Here is a 23,485-nt window from a genome sequence, read left to right as displayed (position 1 = left end):
TATCACTTATATGTGGAATCTAAAAAAATGATGAAAATGATACAAATGAACTTATTTACAAAACATAAATAGACTCACAGACTTTGAACACAAACTTATGGTTACCAAAGGTGAAAGATTGGGAGGAGTTGGGGAAGGGTTGGATTGGGAGCTTGCGATTGACATATGCACACTGTGGTATATGGAATGGATGGTCAACAGGGACCTGATGTATAGCACAGGGAACTCTACTTATTATTCTCTGATAACCTATATGGGGATGAATATGTGTATAAATGAATCACTTTGGTACACAGCAGAAATTAACACAACGTTGCAGATCAACCACGCTTCAATAAAATTAAGAAAAAATAAATAAATCAAGGGAACTCAAATACGAGGCTTGTCTTGGGCAGCCACAAGACAAGTAGATTTTCACACCCACTTGCCAGAATATTAAAAGTTCATTAAGAGGCCTTAACTGGGTTCAGACACATACACTATCCAGATGGTTTCATCACCTTACTCTGTCAAGGCTGCATCCTTGGAACAGCTACTGTGGGAATGGTTGGCAAAACATATATTCCAAGGACAAGGGAGTGCTGCTGATTACCCAGGCCCAGCTCTTGGGTTAACTGGTGGTCACATCCTTTTTCTTACCTCTTTTAATACATTAACCCGATGCTTTTCCAATAGGTGAATGAATAAACAAACTGTGGTACATCCATATCATGGAATACTACTCATCAATAAAATGACAAAAACTATTGAAATACAAAACAATTTTGTTAAATCTCAAAGGCATCAGGCTGAGCAAAAAAGAAATCAGTCTCAAAAGGTTACCTACTGTACCATCTCATTTACATGACGCCAGGAAAAGGCAAAACTTTAAGGATAGAAAATAGATTGGTGGTTGCCAGAGTTGAGGGGTGGGAGGAAGGGATAGCAAGAAGTTTGATAGGGCGATGAACCTGTTTTGTATCCTGATTGTGATGATCATTACATGAATCCGTATCTTTACCTTATGTTCATTTAACAATTAATTTTTAATGTATTCAATTTGTTCAGGAAATATTCAAGTGTCTTCTCTCTTCCAGACACTGATTTGGATTTCAGCCCTCAAGGTACTGAAAAACAACAGGGAAGAGACCAGAACATAAATAATCCCAATGCACCGTGTTCATCTGTGCAGCAGGGTGCTGCAGTGATGTGTGGCAGGAGACTCTGACTCCGCACTGAGCATGGTCTGGGCAGGGAATGTACCTTGGAAAAAAAGGACTGGAAAATCAGTTATGAGGTTTCCAGTTTGGAAAAGCGAGTGGGGGAAAAGTAATAGAGGACATTACAAAGGAAGAAAGCAAGACGATAAAACTGAGGCTGGGAGACCAGCAACTTGCCAAAGTTTCTATGAATCTGAAACTATCCTAAAATTAAAAGTTTATTTTTGTAAAAACAGAAGGATAACTCAGAAAGAGGAACCAAAAGCCCAGAAGCAGACCTGAGAGCCATGGAGAATTATTCCCAAGCCTTGATACTTAATCAAGGAAGAGTTGACATTTGACCATCTGGATTGCAGAACTGAGATTTCTGAAACATCAGTGACTTTTTGTCCCATCCAATTCCCACCCCCCCGCCCCGTTTTGAACAGGAATGTCCATAGCAGTCATCCTATGGCTCTCTCCACTATATGTTGACTGTGGGGGACAGACAAGTTGTTTCCTTACTTTCATAAGGGAAAAGAAACTCAACTTAAGGAGTGGCATTTAAGGATGCCCAAGGAGACGGTTTCTCTCCTGGACCTGATTTCAGTAACAAGATTTTGTATTTCAAGCTGATGCTTTAACCAGATACTGTGGGGGACCTTGTACAGGGATGAAAATGCACCGCATGAATGAATGACGTAAAACATTAGGGACCAGAGGTTCAAAGCACGGTGGTCAACCTTCAAGATGACCCCCAAGGAACACACATTCTGAAATTAAGACTCTTGTACAGACCCCCTCATACACTGTACCAGTGTGGATTTGTATGTCCAATGCTACACAGAAAACAATTAATATGCTACCTCTAATATTAGGTTGTAAAAGCTATGGCCTTCCATCTGAGGCATACTCTTGCTCATTCACATGGCTCACTTTCTCTGGAGGAAACCAGTTTCTACTCTGTATGAGCAGCTTTGTGGAGAGGCCAACATGACAAGGAGGTGAAACCCCCAGCTAATAGCCAGGTTTGTATCTTGGAAGTCTATCCTCCAACCTAGTCAAGTCCTGGCTGGCACTTGACTACAACATCGTGAGTGATCCTGAGCCATAATAACACAACCAAGCCACTTCTAGCTTCCTGGCCCACTGAAACTGAGATGATACACATTTTTTTGTTTCAAGTTACTAACTTTGGGGGTAATCTGTAACATAGAAATAGATAACTAAAACATTCCTTCACCCTCTGTTACCATCCTAAATCAGCCCTTCGTAAGCATCTTTTAAAACTCAGAGATGAGCTGCTAAGTGCAAGGAAAGGAAGAAGCTGAGTTAATCACAAACTAGTTGGGAACAGATAAGGAACCTAGTAAGGGTACAATTAAAGCAAGACACCCAGAAAATTGTGGATAAGGATCACCTCCTGAAGAATCATAATGCACACCCTGAATAAATCAAGAGCCAGAGATTCCAAGCTCTGCTTTCCAGAGCAAAATAGCCAGGCAGAAGATATCAGGTAGTTAAATGTAAATAAATAGATACCTGTTCTTAAGGTCTAGGCTAATTTAAAGCAGTAATAAATTTTTGAGCATAGGATCTTCATCACTGTCAGAGGAAGAATGGAATCCAATTCAGTCCAACAAATACATAGTGGTCACCACTTCTGCTGCAAAGAAAATGACTGATGCTCTAAAACAGAAAACATATCATCGGTGGTGTTGCTGTGGAAGGTTTAATCACTCCATTAGGCTTCCCCTCACATAGACAATAGATGTCAGTGCCTGGGTATCTATGCTAGATTGCTACAGTCAGGATTAACAAGACTGAAGGAAGACGAAAAGAGAACACACAACAGAAGAGGTCTAAATTCAGGGGGAGGATCTCAGGGGAAAAAAAGAAAGCGGCAACAAGAGGTGGATTCTATGAAAATTTCAAAAGCTAAAAAAAAAAAAGTGTTAAGGAAAGTCTTAGGAATCATCATCATCATACCACAGCAAATGTTAAGGATTCACCGGTGTGCCAGGCATTGTTCTGAATAGTTTTCAGGGATGAGTTTATTTAATCCTCAATAATCCTATGAGATAGCTGCTATTATTTTCCTCATTTAAAAAGCACTGAAGCATAGAAGCTAAGTGAGTTTCCCAAAACCACAAAGCTGCTAGGTGGCAGAGCTAGGATCCAAATCCAGACATACCACCCTTACAACCAATGCTGTATTACCCCGCAGTAAGGCAGTGTGGACAACTGGCCTGGGTCCTTGACCAGCTGCCATTAGAGGAAGCCAAAAGTGAGACAGTAAAATGAGAATCAAAAGCCCCAGACCTATTTTTTTTTTTTTTTTTCTGCTCAGCTCTTCTAGGTCAGCTATGGATGAAGTCCTATTTCAAAATGCCTCTGAGGTCAGCCATGCACAGCTAACTGCCTCAGTTGGTACACCCCTGTCCTGCTGGCATGAAGGTTCACCCCTCTCCATCCTAGGGAGACCCAATCCAATCAAAAAGCATCACTCGGAAGGCACCCCTTTCTCAGGCCGAGCTGGGAGACCTGCCATTTGAACAGCTGCAGAGACACAGCCCTGCCAAGCTGCTCCAGACCACTGCTTTCAGACTACTTAAAAATTAATTAAAGAATCTATTTTTTTAAACTCCATCTTATGCAGGACCTCTTGAACAAATAATTTTTTAACAATACATGTAAGACAACTGGTAATAAAGCAAAATTTATACGTGTATGTATAAACTGGTATTAAGAGAAAGAGGAAATACTGTTATTGTTACTACTGCTGCTAAAAGTAAGAAAATAGTTAAGCTGGAAATATAATTTTTTTGTTGTTATTCCTTTGGCACCTTGTTTAAGTACTAGAAAAATAAAGTCTAAAATTCTTCTCATTTATTCTAGTAACCTTAGGGAAACTGAAAATTGTGCTTCTTTTTAATCTCCTCCTCAGAGCTTCAAGAGTATCCTTGGGTACATCTTCACCTCCATATTCTCCCCTAAGTCAGGCAGTTTTGTCTGTATCATGCCCTCTCTGAGGAGTGGGTAAATATTTCAGGCATCATGGTTCCTGAGGTCTCTGTGGAAAGTTCTCCGTTCTGCCATTGTAGCACGAAAACAGCCATAGACAATACAGGAACAAGTGAGCATGAGTGTGTGTCAATAATACTTTATTTATATACACTGAAATTTGAATTCATATAGTTTTCATGAATTCATAAAATTAGGAATATTACTCTTGATTTTTCCCCTGACTATATAAAAATGCAAATCCACAGTTAGTCTACAGGCTATACAAAAATAGGAAGAGCACTGGATTTGTCCTAAGGGCCATACTTTTCTGGCCCCTGTCTTAGACTTTAAGCTGCTTAAAGGCAGAGAAAAGATTCATCCTCATCTCCCCAGCACCTGATGCAGAGGATGCATCAGAGGGGAGCTCAGTATCCATATCCTAAATGGCAGAATAAATTTAAATAATAATTACCTGTTGTGAAGATCTGAATGTAGATCATGGAGTTTTGTTAATTTAATCATAGATGCAAATTCTCATATTTCTAATTATTGTACCCTAACTTCAACCTCATTTCTGGGTATGATGCTCATACCCAAATATGTTTATTGCCTCAGTAAGTGACTCCTGGTTCATGTACTTAACTCTTTATTTCCATAGAATACTAGCTTTTCACCTTGAACTTTGTGACATTCAGTTTGGGCCTCGAGGTTCCATTCCTTAAGGCCACCTGCCCAAGATGGCCTTATTGTTTTCAAAGATGCAAGTGTGTGTAACAAGATGTCTCTGCCTGTTGGGGTCCAGGTCTTAGGGGCTCCCAATGAGTGGAAGAAGGTACCTCCTTAGACACACTAACATCCTAGATTTACATGGGGCTGAGGAGATGGGAATAGACAGGTCAGGTGGATTCAAGACTGCAATACAGTATCTGGTCATGAAAGATAACTGCAATAACTGATTGGCTAAACACCATAACACTTGGAGCTCAAGAAATGTGAACTCAGTGTGCTGGAGAAAGTGCATATTCACAACCATAGCATAGATTTACCAGCCCCAGGCACATGGCTCCATTTCAGGGACACCAATATCATAACTAGGTTTCCAGCTCTAGCACCACTGAGGCTACAGACATGAAGGCAACAACAGAAATGGGAACAAAATTTCAGCTCACAACAGCTACTCTGTATCTTGAGGCCCAAGTCTACAGAAACCTAGCTTGGCCAGCTGAGCAATAGGCAATGGTCAATAGTGTCCCATTGGCACATGGGAGATACCCAGGTACTCCCAGGAATTCTTAGGGTCCAAGTATCAGTAGCACTTCATTTTCCAAGTATAAATGATCACAAGTGTATATGACTGTGAACTTACAGAATATCAACCATAGCACATGCCTAGCATGCAGCAGCCACACAATAAACCATTGTTGACAGAACAAATGAATACGGTCTATGGCTAGTATTTTGTCTGTTTAGTCTACTTCGTATCCAGCACCTAAAATTATGCCCAGCATACAAATGGCCCTCAATAAGTATTAGTTGACTGAATAAAAGTTGAGTTTATGCCTTTTCAGTTCACTTTATTGTTTTCTATAAATATTATTTATTAGTGAAAATACTTCTTAAAGATGTAAATAAATTAACAAATCAGGGAAAGTCCTTCGTTGTATGTCCTGATTTATGTGTTAAAACATGTGATCAGTCTGCCTTATATCATTCCTGTGATCCACTTTCCTTTGAACCTACAGCCACCGTTATCTCCTTGTACAAGAGCTTATAAATTAGACCAGCCTGCTGTGGATAACAGTGCTGACGATGTTTGAGTATCCATTTAATAGCAACAATTGCTGGTGTTTTCTTAATGTGGTTTCTCTTGTAATTCTGACAGCGTTATGAATGCTCCAGTAACTTTCAGCTAAATCATCACAGAGTTTCAATTTCCATCTTTAAGCCCTGCAGATAGATCTGTATCCATATTATGCTAATAAATAACTTCATCTCAGGTGGATGGTGGAAATGATGGGAAGGAACAGACAAGGTAATATTGTTGGTCCTTAGGCTTGAGCAAGCCCTCATTCACTTATTTCCCCTTCAGAGATCAAAGGCACATTAACCCATTAAAAATAAAATTGGTAAATGATGCTGACATGATTTCATTCTTGCTGTGTACTCTAGAAAGGAGAGCTTTTCCAGCAACTTCCCAGGACCATCACAGAGCACTGGGGGGGAGTGGCAGGAATATGCAGTGGCTATGTTTCTCAGTTAGTAGAAGAGAAACCTTGCAGTTATTGTTTAGGGAGCTGACTTTGGATTTATGGCTCTGGCTTCTCTACATCTTAATATGCCCATATGAAAAATAAGGAACTCTGACCTTTATGGGGTGCCATTAATTATTCTTGAAAATTTCTTGGATGTGTACTATTTACTGGGCAGTTTTCCATTTACTTCAAAAAGACTTTCTTCAAAATGTGTTTTTTCATTCCATTAATGCTTAAGTGTTCCAGAGCTCTCAGTTTCAGATGTCCAACATCAATGCAAGTTTTCTATTTTTAACAGAGAGAGAAAAAAAATCAAGAAACAACAAGGTGTCTTGTGAATGACAAAATGTACCCTGTGGATGACTTTCTTTGGGGCTAATTCTCAGCCTTGGAGTCTATCAGGAAAAGTCGATAAGGTTTCAGAATACACTGTGATTAGTAAAAAGAATTTATAGTCTCTGTCCAGTAAATTACATAACTCCTTTTGTTCCAAGCACATCTTACTTAGACTTGCTATAACTTCCAGTTTTTCTACACTGAATCCAGTCCAAACTGCTCTGCTGCACTAACCATGACTATCAACAAGGACTTGCTGAACATCTGGGGGCACATCCGTGGGCCAGCAGAGAATGCATCTATAGTGTCATGGGTTGAATGATGGCCCCCAAAGAGACAGGTCTACGTCTTAATCGTTGGAACCTGTGAATGTGGCTTTATTTGGAAAACAGTCTCTGCAGGTGGAATTAAGCAAAAGATCTCAGAGATCATCCTAGATTTAGGGTGAGCCATAAGTCCAATGATAGACGGCCTTATAAGAGAAACACAGAGTGAGATTTCAGATACAGAGACACACAAAGAAGAGGCCATGTGAAGATGGAGGTAGGGGTTAGAGTCTGTAGCATCAAGCTCTGGAGCACCTGGAGCCACCAGAAGCTGGAAAAGGCAAGGAAGGATTCTTCCTGAGAGATTGCAGAGGGAATGTAGCCCTGGAAAAACCTTTACTTCAAACTTTTGGCCTTCAAAATTGTAAGAAAATTAATCCTATTGGTTTCGGTACGACGGCCCTAGGAAAGCAATACAATTGGATACCAAGTTCAACACTTCACGCTTGAAGACACATCTAGGATTTGGTTCACATGGATTTATTAGAATCTTTTCTGTTTTGACAAACAACTCCCTAACTCCAACCATCATGCCTCTACCAAAAAGACCAAAAATCCACTCTTGCCTTTACTTTAGTCACACTAGCACATTATGTAACCAAGAGAACATAGTTAAGAATGACTGAAAATTTATTGCTGATTATTAAGTTAGCTAATTATGGCTCTTACCCTTGGGTGGTCCTTCTTATCCTCTTATTTAGAATGAGAAAGATGCTATTTTCATAATATTTCTACTTGCTCTTGGATGAATCAACAACTCTGAGAGAGAAGGAAGATCCACAATGATGAAGTAAGAGAGTATTAAAGACCAGTATCAGCCTGGTCCTGGCCCTGAGTATTGAGTGTTCCTGAATCTATATATGCAACTTGGTGATGGCCACGTATTTCCGTGTATGTCCTGCTACTCATACTAAACAGACTTCATAAGGAAAGCAGCATAATTTCCACCCCTTGGAATAGATGGTAATTAAAGCCTCCTCAAAGATACATTATTGCCAAGAACAAAAGCTGCACAGACAAACTTCCCGGCTGAACTGGAGAAATCACCTAATCCAAGAACTCTTGCCAGCTGGCCAACAGACAAGGATGCCTTCTAGGACCAACAAGAAACCAAGAACATTGTATAACTGGAAACAACTAAACCACAACTTCTAAACCACTTAATTGGATTTCCAACTGTTATTCTTGATTTCATTAACAAAACAAAATCCTATAAACAAGGCTATGTTCAGCCTATAAGCCCTTTGAACAAGACAATATAATATCCCTCAAACATGCTTCCATGCTCTGCATGTCCCTGCCTTCACTCTCCCTGTGTCTCTCACCAGGAATGCCACCCTCACTCGCCTTGTGTCTGCCTTTTGGACTCCTACTCCATCCAGAGTCTGGCTTAAACACTTCTTCTTCCAAAAAGATTCACCACAGCTCCTTTCGCTGACTGAGCCATAAGACTTACTTTTGAATCCCATACAAATCACTTGTGTCTTCTCCCTTACTCCAGCCCTGACATTCTTCTGCTCCTCTGATCATTCTCCAGTGCTGAGAGAACCTGGGGGAGCTCTCATCCCTGTGACTCAACACATACCCCATGCCAGAGTCAAAGGAAACAGCTGCTAAAGGAACAAAGCCAAACAAAATCACTGAGCTGACCAGGGAATTAGTGAACCTGGATCCCTTTCCTCTCATCCACACCTCTTGGAAGACACTAAAGACAAGATTCAGTCATCTCTGATTTCAGTATTAATCAGTCAGTCTGACATTAAGTCATTTCTGAGAATAAAATGTTCCAGCTTGGCCTTTCCTCTAAGTCCTCTTCCAATTGGAGTAAGGACTATGTTTTGTTTGTTCACCTACATTCCTATATTGGCTCATTCTCACACAGGACACATGGTGAGCACTAGAACATGTCTGTGAATACTGGACTGAGAATCAGGAATCTGTATAGAGGCACAAGATGATTTCCTGATCCCTCATCTATCTTTGATCTCCATCAAACTGCCAAACCCTGCTCACTGGCTCTCAGAACCATTCTCAGTGTCTCCTCTTTTCTTTTCTATTCCAATTTCCACCACCTTTTTCCTCCCAGGCTGGTCTTCCTGGTCTAGAAGGCAAAATGCATCTTCTTAAAGCCTGATTTGCTGCCATGTTCATCCTTTTCTCTGTTATAGAGAACAGCCTCCAGTGGTTACATATCTGACTGAATCAAGTCAAAACCCCTGGTCTTGGGTCTAAGGCCTTCCATAGGCTTGATTTTGCCAACTTTTCCAAATTTTTCAATCACTCTTTCCCTTAAGAAACCCGAGGCTTGGTATAAAACTGTAAGTCAACTATACTCCAATAAAATTAAAAAATACCTGAAAAAAAAAAAAAAGAAACCCGAGGCTTTTGCCAAACTCAACGTTATTCACTTTCCAAATATGCTAGAACCCTCCCATCTCCCTATATTTACTCAGGCCAATTCAGCCACCAGGGGTGCCCAACTCACCTGTCTGGTTACATATACTCACCTGTCCCTCAAGGCCAATCTCAGCACTAACTCTACCTTGACACCTCCCCCAGGCACTGCAGCTGAGAAAGATCTCCTGACCCTTTCATATTTTATTCATAGCATCTTCATCAGAGTTGCCTGATTCCATCTAAGAGCCTTTCTCTGGGGCAATGCAACCCCAGGTGCTATGTCAGCCAGACACATCTCTCTGCCCCACCAGCCTTCTCCCAACACCTGTACCCCAAGGGCCCAGCCAGCATGTTCTCAGTAGGTATCTGCTGAGGGAAAGAGTGAACTAAAGCATAAGTCACATATCCGTTCTTATAAACAGCTTGATTACTAGGGAAGGAATGGAAACTGTACAAAAAGGAGTTAATCAACAGTCCCAGGGTATGGCCCCACCACCAGCGCCCTCTCCCCGCTCATAGAGAAATGACAATGTGTGAAGACAAACCTGGAGAGCTTCCTTGCAATTGATAGGATGGTAAGTATCATACCCCAAAGGGCATCTCTCCTCACCCTTACCAGCTTCTCCTCTCTCACCCCTTTGTGGCAGAGGACAGAGTAAAGGAAGAACTGGGAGGAGGGGGACAGGATGGGATAACAAAGCAGGTCAATAAGAGCCTCAGAAGACCATGTGGTACACTCAGAGGGTGGCAAAGGCAGCAGCCGAGAAATACCAGGAATGTCTGCCCATGGGCTGCCCCTTGGCTGGTCCCTGAATCTCTGGGGAGATCTGCCATTTGGGGCTGGGCTGTGGCCCCAAGCCTCTTCTCTGACGGTGGGCATCACACCCCAGGACTCAGAATTCTTTCCCGCTAGCAGCCAGGCCACAGGGCCAGACCCAGACAGTGGTTACATCAGGCTATTTCAAACCCTGAGCCAGGGCAATGGGGAGGGGACCCACATCCTGTGTGGGCAGTGATGATGGACAGAGCAAAGTGGCAACAGAGCAGTTCTGGGAACTTGCTAAACACAAGGAACAGGGCTTAAATGGGGCGTAGAGGGACCAAGGGCTTGCCATGTTACACAGGCAGGACCAGTGCCAGCCAGGGTAAGTTGGGGTCTGACTCCTGAGAGGAGATCACTTCACCCACACATGCCTTCACTGAGTGAGGGGATACCAGCTGCAGACACAGGGGTCATGGCTCCTTCGTTTCTTACCATCAGAATCCAATTTCCAGCCTGGGGGGATTGCAGGTGAGCTGGAAAACAGGTCCATGGAGACAACCATCACTGGCTGTGCTGCATGAGGGTTTCTGCCCGATGAGGGGGAAGAGACAGAGCAGGGCTTGAAGAAGAAAAAAAAAAAAAAAAAAAGCCTAACCCTGGGATAAAACACCTGGCAAGGACTTGGCAGTGGGAGCTTTTTGGGCAGTGGGGAGAGCTGAGTGCAGCCAACATGCAGGATGTCCACACGTACGTGGAGGAGAAGAGCAATTCCTCACATGAGGATGAGAAAACAGAACAATTTGTGGTCCCAGAGGAGGATATGGCCAGAGGGCAGAGCAGCTGAGGGGAAACAAAGTGGGCCTAAGTGGTGAAAGCTTGATCTGAACTTGGCTCCAGGGCTCAGATGAGGAATTTTCTCAGCAGAACAGTAATTTCCAGACTTGTCTAGGAAATTTACTAAAACACAGATTGCTAGGCTCCTACCACAGAGATTCTCATTCTATACATCAGGGGTTGGGTCCAGGAACTATAAACAACTAAGAAAGGAGCTATCAAAACAGAAGAGCTTGGATAAAGGAAATCCAGTTGGAGGCCATCACCCCAAATATAGCAACAGTGGCAATCCTAACATTAACTATGGCACTTACTCTGTGCCAAGCACTGTTGTAAACACAAGGTTACTCCTTTGATCTGCAATCAGCCTTATTATTCCCATTTTACAGGAGGGGAAACTGAGGCACAGAAAGGTCAAAGCCCTTGCCCAAGGTAGAGGGGCAGCATCAGATGTGACCCCATAAAATCTGTTTCGAATATCTATGCTCTGAACCACTCAACTATTCTGCTCCTGGAGGGTGGAGGTGAGTCCTGAGGCCAGGGTTCTGTCCTCCCTTTTCTGTGTTTTCTGGGTTCACAGCGCTCTCTTCACCTCAGTCTACCCCCTCTTCACTCCCACTGTGGGGACAAACGAGGGGACCCAGGCTTGGGGAAGTTGGAGGCTTTGTCCAGTTAGGTAGAATGTGATGGAACCGGGCAGAATCTCCCCCTTTGTTCTACATTCCCTGCCTGTCAGCTAAGAAAAACTGACATTTCACCAGATAATGTGCTCTTTTCTTCTTTCTGATTTTAATCTAAACAGGTCCCTTATCTCCTTAGGCCAATTAATTGTGCAGACCTGACAGCAAACAGGCTGGGAATTAGGCAAGGAGAATCTAGAGATCAAACCAAACCTACTTATCTGGGTCAGACACTCCTCCAGGTTGCTCAGCTGCGATTTGTGTGGCTTCCCCCCTGGGGTATCTTTAGGACCCCTTCCCATTCAAATGTATTCTGCTGGAATCCTTGGTTTCCCCCCAGGTTTCCTCCCTGTGTCTCTGATCTGAATGTTCTCTCCTGTTGGCCTTCCCTTCACATGACTGTAAGGAATTTAAATGTGGACGTAATTCCCTCCGGAATTCATAATGATTCTCAGTTTATCTTCAGAGCAGCTGTGGAATGAGGAGAGCAACGCTGGACTTGGGAACAAAAGCCCAGTGTTGGGAGCCTGTAAAGTGGAAAAGTTACTTCTTGATCCCTTGGGGGTAACAATGCCACTGGGAAGGTTGAATAACACAGTGAGTATAACCCTTCTTTATAAGCGGCAAAGACCGTCATTGCCTATAGTCCAGTAGATCCTCTCCAAGGCCAGGCCAGTGTATCAAAAAAAGCAAAATCCTCTGGTTCTGGATGGGGTATGTGCATTGTCTCACCACCTTGCACTGGCACAGACCAGATCACTAGAATCCAGGTTTAAAAGCCTCAGCGGGGCTTGGCTGTGAGTCAGAGACCAGATTAGAAGTGGAGCAGGCCAGGAGGCTCTCAAGCACCTCTCTTCAGAGTTACTCTCTTTGACCAGCTGGAGGAGGCTGGAAGAAATATCATTTCTTTTTTTTTTTTTTTTTTTTTTGTCTTTTTTCTTTATAGGGCCGCACCCGCGGTATATGGAGGTTCCCAGGCTAGGGTTCTAATCGGAGCTACTGCTGCTGGCCTACACCAGAGCCACAGCAACGCCAGATCCGAGCCACATCTGCAATCCACACCACAGCTCACGGCAACACCAGATCCTTAACCCACTGAGCAAGGCCAGGGATCAAACCCACAACCTCATCAGATGTTTCTGCTGCGCCACGACAGGAACTCCAGAAGTATCATTTCTGACCACAGACATGGAAAGCTCAAGACATATATTACTAGGAGGATCCCAGGAACCCTGTCCCCTCCAACACAGAGGCAGGATCAATCAGCCCACTTCATTCCAGCAGCATGTGGGATGCAAAGTCAGAGCACCAGTTATGATGCTGCTCAGAGCTGCAGCCCACCCAACAGCAGGACAGCGCCAACCAGAAGACACTGGTGCCCTGCAGATGAGGTTTGAAATGTTTATTAGGCTGGTCTGGGGCTATTGTTTGTTTCCTAGAAGCAAAATTATCTCAGGAAGTGCTCTGCCATTGCATAAATGAGTTCAGGATATGAATATTAATGAAATAAAATGAAACACCTTCCACTAAAACTTTACTTGTAGATTTTATTTTCTGCTTACAGAAACACTGATGTTAATGTTTAGGTGTTTGCTGCATTTAAAGTGCCTCTTTAAAAATCTCATTTGGAGTGAATATTCCATTAACGTTTTGCAGTTTGGGGCATTGTTCCTTCCATGTCTTGGTTGTTTGCTTTCCTACTTCAGGGGAAGGGTGGGAACAAGGAAAGCAGAATTCTAGGTACTGAAAAGGAGCAGTGTATATAATAAGGCAACAGAACAGGATGAAACGGACAGAGCCCTTCAAGGTAAATTCTTGTTATGGCAAAGGCAAGTCTTGTGGAAATTTTTCATTCTCTCCATGGTCCCCTACCACCAACCAACAATTCTTTATTTTGATTACTTTCTATATTTATAACCTCACCTTGTCCCAGAATGGATTTAGGTAGCTTCAAGAAGTTCCTGTGATTAATTTGTTTTGGGGGTTAAAGAAACAATCCCAAATCTTTGAACAATAATCAGGATCCCTGGGAGCAGACAGGATTATGTATGGAGCCACCTTCTCAAACTAGCTCTGATGACCAGGTCAGACCTATTCAAGGATGCCTAACAATAAAACCGACAAGTTGGCTGGAGTCTTCACAGAGTTTAGGCGAAATACTCCATCATACAGACCCCTGAGGGAAACCCAGTCACTGACTTGTCAGCTCCTTTCAACAGAACTTTTTGGAGGGTTGGGTACTATCTAATTATCCATATTCCCACAGCCGAAGAAGGCAAGGAGCCTTGGGAGGGGGTGTCACACCCTTCCCACAAGGCACAGGGGACAGGAACTCACTGCTTTATGAGGCCAGTCATCCTGGAAGAGCCAAGTCCTACTCTACCACGACCCTTGATGAGGCCCCAAGTGCCCAGCTGAGACCTGGAGCTTCATGGATATTTTACTATATGGCTCCATAGAGATGAGAAAAGGTCCATACTAGGGCACACTTTGAGAACAAGGCAACTAATGCAGTCCCTAAGTCTCAACCCAAATAGTTTCAGTGAGTAACACAATCAATTTATGCTGCACAACTCCTACCAAGAGACAAGGAAAAGCTGTGAGGGTGGCACAGTCAGAGGCTGGGAGGCAGTCATGTCCAGGAGCTGTTCCTCCTACTCGACATGACCACCTCACCAGCAGCCCAGTCCTCTGGCTAATCAGAATGTAAAGGATCCTAAAAACCATCTAAACACAAGATGAATTAGACTGAATTTGCTGAGGGTGAGGTTGCTGATGCTCATTCGGAGTGAGCAGACATGCTACTGTTCCTTTTCCTACTGCAGAGCCTGGCCTAGGATGGCATGGGAGGTAGAGTCCAATCCCAGCAGAGCCCGCTCAGGATCCCTAAGAAGAGGGGCTTGTCTGCATTGTTCAGAGCTGGATCTTCAGTAAGAGCAGAGAGCCTGGCATCTGGTGACTCATCAATAATATCTATTGAATCAATGAGTGAATGGAGTCTATTGTCAAGAGAAACCTCAAAAACTTTAGTGTTCTTTCTGTGGATTTATGTGTAGTTTGGGAGGGAAAACTCCATGGACTGGATCATAGAAATCAAGTGCTGTCTGAGTTTCTAGAGGTTGAAATGAACATCCTGAGACAGCCCAGCCCAGCCACAGAAGCAGGTGGCAATGAGCAAAGTAAGGGGCAAATCACACCATGTCACGAGGAGAACCCTGAGCCCACATTCTAGAATCCTGGCCATGCCATCTTCTCTATCCTTCTCCTCTACAAAGGACTCCTCTTCTGCAGGATCCCTCCAAGCAGAATAGGAATCAACAGAGTCACACAGGGCAGTTTTTAGGTTATAAATAGATGGTAAATGATAACTTTTCCCTGCCCCCCACCAAGCCTTGCATATAATCAGAAAAAGCAGAACATCTAACTAATTTGTTCAACAAATGCTTAATAAGTCCAGGCCTTCTGAGGATACAACAATGGTCCAGATCTTAATCCTGGCCTCCAGGACTGAGGTACCACCTGCCTTTGCAATGCTTATCGCAATTGACAAAGCACTTTTATTGTATTTAATCATACAGCCACATTAGAATTGCTAGCAAAACTGCTCTGGGGTCCAGTCTGTTGGACAAATTTCTTCATGGAGAAGGTAGGGAGACAGTGGCTTCCTCCTGGGACCCTAAAATGTAACCACCCATCATGCCTCAAATTTTCCAGCCACAGGGCAGAAATCATTAGTCATAGCCTATCCCCAAATTCCCTCTCTTCCCCTTAATCCTTCAAATCAATAAGATAATTACTGCTCTAGTCTGAAGGTTTTACATTTTCTATTATTCTTGTTGACTGCCAGTCAATTTTTAAGGTTTATTTTTAGCTTAATGATTTTTGTGGAGAGATTTTTCTGGTTCACTGGAGGTTTGGGACTTTATGGTAGATTTAAAGAAACATAAGATATAATTTTGTCTGATTTTATTTTCTGGCCTAGATCTGCATTTGACAATGTTTGCCAGGGGTGAGTTTTTGGTGACTATCTGTTCCAGTGACCAGTATTTCTGTGAAGGTATTAGAATTAGCTACCAGGAATAGAATTCTATTTTGTGAAGTGAGAACTGGGGAGTTGGGAGCAATTTAAGGAGTGAATGTGGAAAAGGACTTAATTTAGGGGAGAAGGGTATAGTAGGAAAAACACAGCCTGGTTTGACTCAAATGACCTTGGACAAGCCACTTCCTTTCCTGGACTCTGAATTTCTCATCTGCTAAATAAGAACATGATGTCAGGGTTCTGGGTAGTGTATGCCAGCATCAGCTGTTCAGCCAGCAGTGGCTGTCATAGTGGGGAATTTGGTGGCCTATGGGACTAACACGTGGGACCGATGTCAGGAGATGGGTTTTCCATGTAGGGAGATTGGGGCACCTCTGTTGGGATGACACTAAGGTGGACAAGCCTGTGCTATTTCATGAAGACTGGGCTGAGGGTATTAAGTAAAGGTACATGAAGTCTATCTCAGTCTCAGAGGACTAAAATGAACCTTCAAGACCCAAGGAGCCCATTGAGTAAAACAAGGTCAGCTGCCTGTGGGAGGGCTAGCACCCGCCATTGAGATCATCCAACCCAGTGAGTTTTCACTCCATGACCAGAGTTCTCTTATAACTTTCCCCTTGTCTTCTTCAGCCTCCATATCAGGTAAATTTAGGATTGCTGCCCAGCTCTCCATCCTTCTCGGATATTTTAAGCCCCATATGTGCCCTCAGTGCACATGAAAACCTCCTTAGCATGTGTTGGGAGAGCCCCGGGTGCAAGCTCTGGACTGACAGCCACGGTATGGGTTTCGATCAACTCCCACATGAGGTGTGGCCCAACCTGGCATGCAGGTCAGTTTGTAGTGAGACCCACTTCAGCTGGTTGCTCCTTGTGTCCTGCATGACTAATCACACCTTTCAGGCTGAGCTCCAAGTATAGAGTACAGACAATGATACCGAAAAGTCTTTCCCATCCCAACCCCAGGCCCAAAACACCCTGTCCATAGTATTTTTCACCCTAAGCTCCTAATCTGCTCCCCTGGATTCTCCAAACAGAATCTCCTAACTATTCCCAGGTCCTACACATCTGAATGTATTTGGGGAAGCAGTTTCTTTCCCCCCTCCCTCTCTCCCTTCCTTCTTTCCTTCCTCCTGCTCCTCCTTCCCTCCTTCCTTTTATTTTTTTTTTTTTTCATTTTGCCTCCAACCTTCTCTTTGGACATCCTGAAAATTCCTAAATAAGTGTAGGATTTACCCACTTCTTTGCAGCCTCGTTCTTTGCAGTCACTTCAAACATTTTTTTCACATTTCCTGTCCTAGTCTTCCAGATCATAATCCAACTCACCCCCTAAGACAAAGCACATCTAGGGCAGAAGCAGAAGAAGGCCTTCCTTATTTTAAACACCACCTTGAGCCTTCCACTTTCCCCATAACTTCTCTTTAGTATTTCTCCACCTTAGGACCTTGAAACACGACCTGAGGCCAGACTTAGTCAGGCTCAGGGAGACTCAAAGCAAATCCACTTTACGACAGGGTACAGACTCTCCAAGGAACAAACTCTATTCAGCTACCCAAAATAGATAAATCACACTATCCAGGACCTAAAAAAGCACTGGCTGGAGTCTATTTCATTCTCATTTCCTACTCCTATCCCCACCCTCTCCCTACCTGTGCTCCCTCCATCCCCATAGCCCAGCCCTCACTCCACCCCAGTCAAAACTGAGCCTCTCTCATCACGATGGGGCCGGTGGGGATGCACCATCCCTCCTCCATGGCTTCTCTGCACTGAGGCCATGCTGTGCTCAAAATTACCCTGGCATTCACGCACCATCCCTCTGCCTTCTTCAGACTTCTCCCTGCTTTCTCTCCCTGCTAGATTCCCGGCCTCCTTTCCACTCTCCTAAGCTCTTCCACACTGGCTCCCCCAGACTTGTCTCTTGGGCGCTCTTGACCATACTGCAAGCACAGTCACATCATGGGGCTTTCAGGTCCAAGTCTCTCAAAAATGCCTCCCCTTCTCTGGGGAGGGCCTTAACTCAAATCGGGACCTCAGCAAGTCACTCTGGGCAGGCAGTGTTGGCAAGGGGGGCTGACTGGATTTCAACCCCAACTAGTCCCCAGAGTGAGTTTCTAGCTATGAGCTTAGCACACCAGATTCACATTTAAATTAGCAGAGGTTCCTGCCTCAGTCGGATTCAAGTATATTTAGCAGCACAAGCTAAGGAGAAGTAGAATATCCATGAATTCCATTTCCGGATTGCATCCACCACAGCACTGGCTCCAGCCTACCTGAGCCCCATGGAATAATTAAATGAAGGAATATTTTATTGTACTGGGGGAAGAGAAAGAAAAATTAAGAAAGAAAGGGAACATGGAAAAAACTACATTGCTATTTCTCTTTCTTTTTTGGTTAATTTTGATGTAAATGTAAAATGTCTTTTGGAGTTCCCTGGTGGCTCAGTGGGTTAAGGATTTGGCATTGTCACTGCAGTGGCTCAGGTCACTGTTGTGGTTAAGGTTTTAACCCTGGCCCCAGAAACTTGGGCATGCCATAGGTGTGGCCAATAAAAAATGTCGTTTGATTTACATTAGCTCAATTAAGTATCTAGTTGCTGTTGGGAAAACAAATCTCTAAGCTGCTATCACTTTATGCTCTTTTCCTAAGTCAAAACATCTGTCCTTGTTTTGGGGGCGTGGGATTTCTTTTTTTTTTTTTTTTTTTTTTTTTTTTACAGTCCTCAAGACAGCCACCCCAATGCCACAGTGTCATTAACCCAGTTGCAGCTTTGACTCTGCTGGTTCGTTACCACGGTTCCCACAGCATGGCCAGCCCGCTGTCCTACCCTGCAGAGAGGTCAGCAGAAGCTATAACTCATGGGCTGCAGCATTTGAGGGGATACCAGGGAGCCACCATCTGGACATCACAACAGGCAAGAACTCTAACTGCTGAGAACTGTGATTTGGCAAAGAATCAGGAAAGAGCGATGTTCCTCCTGGCCCTGCTGCTTGAGGCACCTCCTCCAAAGGCCTGAGAAAAGGTGAAGCCTCAGGGGTCTCAACAGCTGGAAACAGCCTTAGCTTCTCCTAAGGGGAACCATAGGAGCATCTACTAGGTGCCTGGTACTATGCTGGCTGCTCTACCCACATTATCTTTCAGTATGTTCCTTATTTTGTTCAGATGAGGAAAGGGAGGCTAAGAGGAGAAAGTGATTTTTTTTTTTTGAGGTCTCATTATCAACAAGAGATAAGGTCACACAAGGTGAACTCCTTATAGGTAAATTAGGGCTGAGAAAGGGCCCAGTAAGCAAGATGAAGCCATTAAGAAATGAAAGAGAGGAAAAGAGGGAACTGACCCTACTCACAATTAGACCCGAATTTAGGTGTCAGAACATTACCCTTCTAATAACTTGACCCTACCTTGTGCCCTTGTGCTTGGTTGATATTCAAACGTACCATAGCTCCGCTCCTAACCCAGCTCTGAGTGAGGCAGCAGAAATGATGCTAAGCCACGACCTTCCCAACACCTCTAATCTGACTTGCCCTCCTGTGTGCACATGGCTTACTTCTCAGGACCAAGATTGTTTACACCAGACTTTGTCCAGTGTTGCTCTAGTCTCTCAACTCCCCTCTTCTCTCTGGGGAAGAGATTAAAAACATCCCATCTGCAGGCTATTGGCTTCTAGCCCAAAGGCTTTCTCCCAAACGGATTTGCCTCTGGCTGGCCACCCAGAACAGACAGGTGATGTCCATATTCTCAGCTCATCCAAACCATCTGCTCACTTTTCAATAACACCATCCTCTGGGTCTGTGCTAAGGGACCGTTCAAGAAAATGATGCTCCAGTAACTAAGCCCTTTGGTAGGAATTTAAGATGGATCCTTATTACAATTAACTCGACCTGGTTGAGTTCCCTTTGTGGCTCAGTGGTTAACGAACCCGACTAGGAACCACATGGATATAGGTTCGATCTCTGGCCTCACTCAGTGGGTTAAGGATCCGGCTTTGCTGTGAGCTGTGGTGTAGGTCGCAGACATGGCTTGGATCCTGCATTGCTGTGGCTGTGGTGTAGGCTGGCGGCTGTAACTCTGATTCAATCCCTAGCCTGGCAACTTCCACATGCCACAGGCGCAGCCCTTAAAAAAAAAAAAAAAAAAAAAAAGAAGCGAATAATTAACTTGACCTGATAGCCCACAAGATGACAGTGGGTTTCCAATAGAGGCCTACTTCTTTCCATAAAAAGAAAACAAGGAGGAATCAGAAAAGCAAATAGTCTTTTTTATCTCCTAGATACCAACTGAGTCACTGCATCAGTCCAGTATCAGAGCAGCAGTGTGGCCCAATTCATTGATTCCCATAAGCAGCTACTAACCCTCTACCAATGCCCCAAGCTTTCTGATTAAAAAAACAAGGAACGCAGCCATCAGATAAACCGAAACCCCTGAGAGAAGTTTAAAGAAAAATGCAGTCCTTATTAGACTAACTGAATGAGTTTTATTTTGCTGACTAGACTTTTTACTCTCACTGGAGAAAGGCAGTAAAGGAGAAGGGAAGAAAAGCAGGACAGAAATGCTGCCTGATGTAAAAATTTGATTGTCTTGCTCCATGATTTATGATGGACTCTTGCTTCCAGTAAATGCCTCACAAAACTTTTTGAGAAAATCTACATTTTCATGAATGTGTTTCAAGTTTCTGTTTTCTTCATGGCAATAGTTGCACTGAATGCTATGCTGGCAGAGTCTGCTAATGAGGGCCCAGCCATATGTGTATTATACAAAATGAGATAAACATGGTTCCTGCCCTCAAGGAGCTCATACTCTAGTAGGAATGTTAAAGTGATTAAACAATAACATTGATGCAGGTAAGGTTTTGGTCAAGACCCAACTTAGGTGCAAAGTCAAAGAAATTTACAGCAGAGCAAAACATTATGACACATCATTTTGACATTGTTGATTTTATATCATAAGTTCTACCTCAGAACTGATTTTTATTACCCCATCTGGTGAAGTCGAGGGTGGATAGAAACAGGATGAGGATGTCTGTTTTGCGTCTTATTTGATATAATTTGACAATATATGGTTGTAAAGTAACAGAAGATAACTCACATGAATAGTCCTATCTGTTGAGATGGAGGGACTTTTTAAGCATTATACCAAAGCCAGAAATAATAAAGTAAAAGATTGATTTGACTATGATCTCACATATAAACACATATTTACACAAACCACAAACTTAAACCAAGTTTAAAAAAAAACTGGAAAAAAATGTAATATATAACAAATTGTCACCTGCTTTCTTTTAAGTTGGTTTAAATTTGCCTTGATTATGCACATAGATTCTTACCAAGCTGTGCCCTGCATCAGTATAACAATGGTTTATTCAAATAGTTAATAAAAACATACACCTGAGAAACTTATCTCCCCTCTTATTTTAGTTAACTCCTACTTAAGCGTCAGGCCTTATCCAAAATGTGACTTCCTCCAGGAAGTCATCCTGGAACTCCTTAACCAGGCCAAATTCACTCTACTGTACTTTCTAATAGTATACGCACCTTCCCTGAGTAATACTTACAGGGACTCCACAAAGGTAGGAACCACACCTGGCGTTCCTCACCACTGTACCCTAAATAGCTCACAGTATTTGGCCTATGCTAGGATCTGAATAAATGTTGGTTTATTCAAGTAGCCCCAGATTAAAACAGCTGCATCCAAGAGAGAACATCAAAATATCACTGTCAATCCAGTTCCAGAGCGGTCCCAAATTGCTGAGACTGAAGGGTCACCTCAAAAGTCAGAGCAGGGGGCTGCTCCCATCCTTTCACTCGCCCAGAACCGGGTGCTGGTGCCTGGATCACAGAAGGCGCTGCAGCTGGAGCTACACCGCTGCAGGAAGAGCCGGTGGAGGGCTTCCAGGTGACCCTGGTGGAGCTGAGGGAGCTGCACAAAGATGGGAGGTGGCCGTCTTTGGGCCGGACACCTACTCCGAGGGCGGCTACTCCAAGGCTGCCCTTATTCTTGGCCGGCCTTTCGGTTCCTGACCAAGATGTGGCCCCAACATCTATGAGTCTGGGGACATGTGCTCCATACCACGCCCCCACCCACGGCCGATGACCCTCAGGTCAGGGAGCTGCCCTCAGAGCACGGAATCCCATCCAGAACCTCAGGACCTCCCCTCACCCCCACCCCAAGCTTCATCTTCCTCCTCAACAACCCAAAACCTACTCACCCACCGATGTGGACACCTCTGTGATGTGCAGGAAGCCAGAGGAGAGTGAAGGTTGGAGTCAGAGGGCAGGGACATCATCCATAGCAGGTCTTGAGGACCAAGGCAGACGCAGGGGCGGTGTGAAGGCGCAAGGTGCCCACCGCGCTGATCCAGCACTGTGTGAAGACGAGGCCTGGGCACCCCACTAGGGCTCGAGCCTCTTCCACTACGATGGCCTCGAGGACGGCGAGGCCCACAGTCTTGTCTCAAGCACCTCAAATAGCTCAGGTCCTGCGCCTATGCCCAGGTGGGGCTCCGCCCTCCTCCTCGGGCTTCCTGGGCTTCCAAGGCTTCGGAGGATGGCCCCTCCCCTCCCAAGCCTAGGAAGCCCCCTCCCCCCCACAGTCGTGTCCTCCGCCTGTGCTGGAAGCAGGCTCAGGTGGGTGCTGACAGGTTGGGCGCCACAGATGCTGGTCTTGCCCGCACCTCCTGCTGGCTGGAGCCTAGAGACTCCTGCTAGCTAGAGCCAGAGTCTCAATTGCTGGAGCCAGAGTCCCCAGGACAGATTAAGCTGGGGTCAACTCCTCTCTGCTTCGATTTGTTTGGAATCTAAACAAAACGACTTTATGAGAACTCCTCCGCCCCCCTAAAAAGAGCAAATAGAGATTTTTCAACTAAGTTGTAGAGGATCCAAGGGCTTCAGAAAGAGGTAGCAGGTGAGTCAGGTTGTAAAGAATAAATAGGATTCACATGAAATGAGGGAGAGAGGAGAAGCTGGGAACAGTGCATGTCAGGTAACAGAATCAGCACAAAGAGGGGCACAGAGATGGGAAGGCACAGGGCAAATAGTGTGCTCATTAGGCCAAGTGCCAGGGGTACAAAGAGAGGCAAGATACAGGACAGAAAAGGTAAGCTGAAGTCAGATCATAAGAATTTTACTAGCTAATGGAAACAATCAGGGAATTTAAGTAGAGGGTAAACATGGCAGGCTCCACACTTTACTATTTTTTTCACTTCTTTTTCGAAATGGCAAAATATGCTATTACACTCGATGCTGCAGTGAATAGCCTTATATATTTCTCCAGGCACAAGCTCAAATACAACTGCAGGAAAAGTTCCTCAACATGGAATTGATGTGTGAAAGGGTGTGCACGTTTTAAATGTTGATAAATATTCTGATTGCCCTCTTTAGAGGTTGTATCCATTTACATACCTCAAAAAATGTATAAATGTCTATTTTACCTCACTTGTCAAAAATAGGTTGTCAAAAATACATTTAAAGAAACTTTGGCTATTAGGTGAAAAAGTACAGTTTTAGCTTATATTTGCTAGGTGTCTTTTCAACTATCCTAGTACAATTCGTATTTCTTTTTGTGATTTATTTGTTCCTGTCCTTTGCCACTTTTTCTTTTAGAGTGTTAAATCTTTTTCTTACTGATATATAGAAGTTCTCGTTTGATCTTTAGAGCCAAACTTATCACATTTTCTTTTATGTA

General features: G+C 43.9%; 1 protein-coding gene across 1 annotated transcript in view; it reads right to left on the bottom strand.

Moving 5' to 3' along the window:
- LOC146406375 (uncharacterized) overlaps positions 1–22,270 on the bottom strand; it is a 137,643-nt gene extending 115,373 nt beyond the window's left edge. The window contains exon 1 of the mRNA XM_084971148.1: positions 22,011–22,270. Within this exon, the coding sequence (XP_084827274.1) occupies positions 22,011–22,088 (78 nt within the window). The 5' untranslated portion in view covers positions 22,089–22,270. The remainder of the gene's footprint in view (positions 1–22,010) is intronic.
- Positions 22,271–23,485: the final 1,215 nt, after the last annotated feature.

The sequence above is a fragment of the Sus scrofa genome, chromosome 1 (genome assembly GCF_054392235.1).
Source record: "Sus scrofa isolate SSC_HxYL_T2T_F1_AM1 chromosome 1, Sscrofa_HxYL_maternal_Yorkshire_Landrace_v2.0, whole genome shotgun sequence".
Classification (NCBI taxonomy): Eukaryota; Metazoa; Chordata; class Mammalia; order Artiodactyla; family Suidae; genus Sus; species Sus scrofa.
The sequence above is the reverse complement of the archived record's forward strand: the minus strand, read 5'-3'. Positions and strand labels throughout refer to the sequence as shown.